The sequence below is a fragment of the Eimeria maxima genome, genomic scaffold, assembly GCF_000499605.1.
Source record: "Eimeria maxima Weybridge genomic scaffold, Emw_scaff2013, whole genome shotgun sequence".
Taxonomy (NCBI): Eukaryota; Apicomplexa; class Conoidasida; order Eucoccidiorida; family Eimeriidae; genus Eimeria; species Eimeria maxima.
In genome coordinates, this window is record NW_013564900.1 from 1,276 (window position 1) to 5,159 (window position 3,884).

The 3,884-nt window shown below is 57.0% G+C and overlaps 1 protein-coding gene across 1 annotated transcript; it reads right to left on the bottom strand.

The window, feature by feature from the left end:
- Positions 1-1,395: 1,395 nt before the first annotated feature.
- On the bottom strand, positions 1,396-3,580 carry EMWEY_00056890 (zinc finger (CCCH type) protein, putative; the record flags this gene model as incomplete). Its single annotated transcript, XM_013480518.1, has 2 exons — positions 1,396-2,262; positions 2,409-3,580. Coding segments are annotated over 2 exons (2,039 nt in total), but the record flags the coding sequence as incomplete, so codon positions are not given.
- Between the last annotated feature and the right edge of the window lie 304 nt (positions 3,581-3,884).

A 3,884-nucleotide genomic window follows, 5' to 3' on the forward strand; every position in this document is an offset into this window, starting at 1 on the left:
CCCACAGCGTATATACACTGCAAAGTGCCTTTCCTCCTCTCCTGTGGTGCCTAAGCACCTTGGCATGCAGCAAAACAGAAAAAAAAAATGGCTCAGCTTGGGGTCCGATAAACACCGATAAGCACCCCCATGCATGCATTACAACTCTGTCATGCAAAGGACAGGGGAGAGGAGATACAGCAGCGGCAACTACAATATGTATAGACACACAAGTAGGCAGCTACACGATATTATATACACATAAACGCATGCATGGGAAAGCTCCTCCATCCTTGGGCGGTTCTCCCCCTTTGGGGTGTATCCGCTGCTCGAACATTTCTTCTTCTGCGGCCCTCGTCAACATATGAATGGTCTTCAGACCTGCGGTGTAGAGACAGCACCAGCTGTTTCCAATCGCCCCTCTCCTCTGAAAGGGAGCGCCGCGCGCACGCAGCAAAGCAGCAGCAGCACACCGGATGCGGTGTACTGCCGGATCCAACGGAAAAAGAAAGGAGACACTTCGTGCTGCGCCTCCAGAGCAGCTGATGCGGCAGCTGATGGTAAGGATAAGAAGCACATCAGCCTCTAATCCTGAGCCAGCTGGCCTGCTGCTGCTACTTCATAAAAATAATACAACCAGAAAAAGCGACATTGTGCTGCTAAGGGCATTTAATGCCCTTCAACGCCCCCATACTACCCGCCCTGCCCCGCTGCTATTACCAGCTAGGGTTGAGGGTTTGGGATTTATGGCTTAGGACTTTGGGCAACTGCGTCGTATCCAGGGAATGCGCAGCTGCCAAACCCTCCCAGCAAACAGCTCAGGGTTTAGGGTTTAGGGTTTTGGGTTGTGTTGCAGCAGTTGTTGAGTATTGCAGCACCACCGCCTCCCTTCCTTGTCTCGACACAAGGGGCCTCATGATGCAGCTGCTGCTGCACATGGTGTTTAAGCCTCTGCTGCACTGTCTCCAACTGCTGCCCAAGGCGCACTGCAGCAGCAGCGGAATGGGGAGCGCCTCCTCTATTGCTGCAGTAGCAGCAGGAGACTATTGAAGGACCCACTGTCCAATTCTTCTCTTAACCCTCCTTGTACTGAGATGGGTCTTTGTCATATCTTTGATGCATTTAGAAAATCAATAAAACGGGGCTGTCTCCAAACCCCAATTATGAATGTATGCGCCTGCACGCTTGACCTGTCTGGTCAGTTCCCCCTGCTGCAGCAGTGCATCGCTGCGGCAGCAGCAAAGTGTAGCCATGCTGCGCGTTCTTTCCTCTCTCTTATGTTGTCCTTCCCGCTTCTGAGCTGTCTGCTGCAATGCATTGTCTGCGCGCTCTCCCTTATAGGAGGTCTTCACGGTCCTTCCTGTCCCCCTTTGCTCTCTACGAGAGGAAACAGCTCTTATGCAGCAGCAGCAGGCCCTAAGCTGCAAGTCGGGCGCTGCCCCAGCGTGCGGGCAACTGTGTTGCTGAAGCACAGCCCTGTGCTTCCGTCTTCTTCGTAGCCGCTGCTGCAGCAGCAGCGGCTGCTGCAGGAGCAGCAGTGGCAGCAGGAGCAGCCCCAGAAGGAGATACCTCCTCCTCGAAGCCAGGAGGGACCTGGTGAGAGGCTGCCTGCTGCTGCTGTCCCTCGGACCTGTGAGGGTCCCCCTTGCATGCATCAGGTGTCTCGTTTTCCTGCATTAGCTTCAAAAGAGACACAAAGCACGCCACGAGCCTTGTGCTGTCATCGGGGTCTCCTTCCTTCTCACTGTTTCCTCCAGCCAGGCCCTGCAGCTCTGAGAGCGGAAGCAGCAGCTCCTCCTCGTCCTCCCCCCACCGCTTTTCAGCAGCTGTAGCAGTAGCAGCAGGCTCCTGCTGCCCACTGTCTCCTCCTTCCCTGCAACTCCCCTCGTCCCACTTGGAAGCAGCAACCGCAGCAGCAGCAGCTCCCCAGGGTCCCCCAACGCCTTCAGGGACGGGGGAGCCCTCCGATGCTGCTGCCAAGGGCCTCCCCGCAGTTTCTTCCTCTGGGGCGATACCCCCAAGCACCTGTGCAGCAGGAGACAGTTGCTGCTCTGTCTCTGCCTGCTGCCCACAGGATATGCTGCTGGCACCCAAAGCGAAGTCCAGGGAGAAGCACGTGGAAGCCAAACTCCCCCGTTCCTCCCCTACCCGACGCCCCTGCCTGCTGTTGCTGCTGTTTGTCCCGTTGTTGCTGCTGTTGCTCCCGCTGCTGCTGCTGCTGCTGACGCTGACCTCCCCATCGAGCAAAATGGCATTCAGGCCAGCTTCACCGGGGACCGCAGCCTGCGAGAACGGAGAGAAACACAAACAGAGAGCCTCAGAGGGTTTAGAAGCAGAAACAGCAGCACGAACAACAGCAGCAGCAATAGCAAAAGCAGCAGGATGAGGATGAACAGACAGGAAGACATGCACAGTGTTCTGGTGCTTACACTGTCCCAAGCACCCCTTTGCATTTCAAGCGAAGATCCCTGCGAGTTAACGGTGCTCAAGGACAGGCTAACTGCCGTTCCAGAGACGCTCCCCTGTGTGCTGCCTGTGGGGCTCCATGAGGTTTTGGGGCTCTCGTCCTCCAAGTCCTCAGCCAGCGGTTGCATGCAGCGGGGGCCCCACATATCGGTGGTGCCTCTCCCCCAGAGAGGCCCGCCAGAGGTCACACAGCAGTCTCCACTAAGCTGTGTGTCTCCTATCAGTTGTCTGTCTCCTACCAGTTGTGTGTCTCCTATCAGCTGTCTTGCCCTTCCTTCCTCCCCTTCCCTGAAAAGCTCCCCCTGGGGACCATCACGAAAGGGCACGAGACCCATGCCAACGCTGCTGGGCCCCTGCAAGGCCCCCAGCGACTCGAAGGGGGCCTCTTCTCTCGGGCAGACTGCAGCACCTGTTGTACTCAAAGGGCCCCAACATGGCTCTCCAGAGTTCGCTTGTATCTGCAACGGATCCAGCGGCTGCTGCTGCGGCTGTTGCTTGTTCTGTGTCAGGGCGCTCAGAGGCGATTGAGGACCGAAGGAGGTGGCAGGCTGCCTCAGAGGGACCTCTTCCAGTGTGCTGTCTGTACATACAAGGGTCCCCCGGGTCAGAAACCCTTCGCCATTCTCTCCTCCCTTTTTCAAGGGTGGTGGCAATTTGAAGGCCCCTTTGAGGGGGGGCCCAGTGTCTGGAGAGGCCCCCCGACAACCCTTCTGCGCGTCCACCAGCTGCAGCAAGCCACCATAAGGCAGTATTAGGCCTTCCGTAGGATTCGCGGAGGAGGATGCTGTGCTCGGTGCTGCTCCGGTACCCCACAGAGCCTCTAGAGAGGCAAGAGGAGGGTTTGGCCCCTGCTCCGCTGGGGCTGTGGCAGCCCGCTCGGCAAGGCGTCGGACGACGCGCTGTAGCAGCAACCCCATATCATCAGGAGGAGAAGCAGCGCTGCTTCCTGCTGCTGCAGCTGCAGCAACTGCTGCAGCTGCAGCCGCTGCTGTTGCTGTTGCTGTTGCTGCAGGGGTCGCAGCCACGCCTTCAAGCACTGCTGCCGTCGAAGGTAGAGGGAGGCGCTGACGCCTCCTGCGGCCGTTCTTGTTGGGGAGGAGTTCCACTAAACTCACGCCAGGGTAATTTACAGGCACTAAGGCACACACATACTCATACATCCACAAGCATGCCATGCAATGCTGCTTGTGCTGCCTTCTCTACCGCTACCTCCCTTCCACCTGCTGCCTCTGTCGTCTGCCTCCTCTGCTGGTCAGCCGATCTGTTGCAGTGACAGGCCCTCACATACCCTCGGCTGCTGCGCTCTTTCGCTCTCTCTGTTTGTCTGTGTCTGTGTCCAGTGTCCTCGCCTTTCATTATCTCTCTGCTGCCTGTCTTTCTGTGTGCCTCTATCTCAGTGTCAGTTAGTTAATTATTATTATTATTATATATATATATAT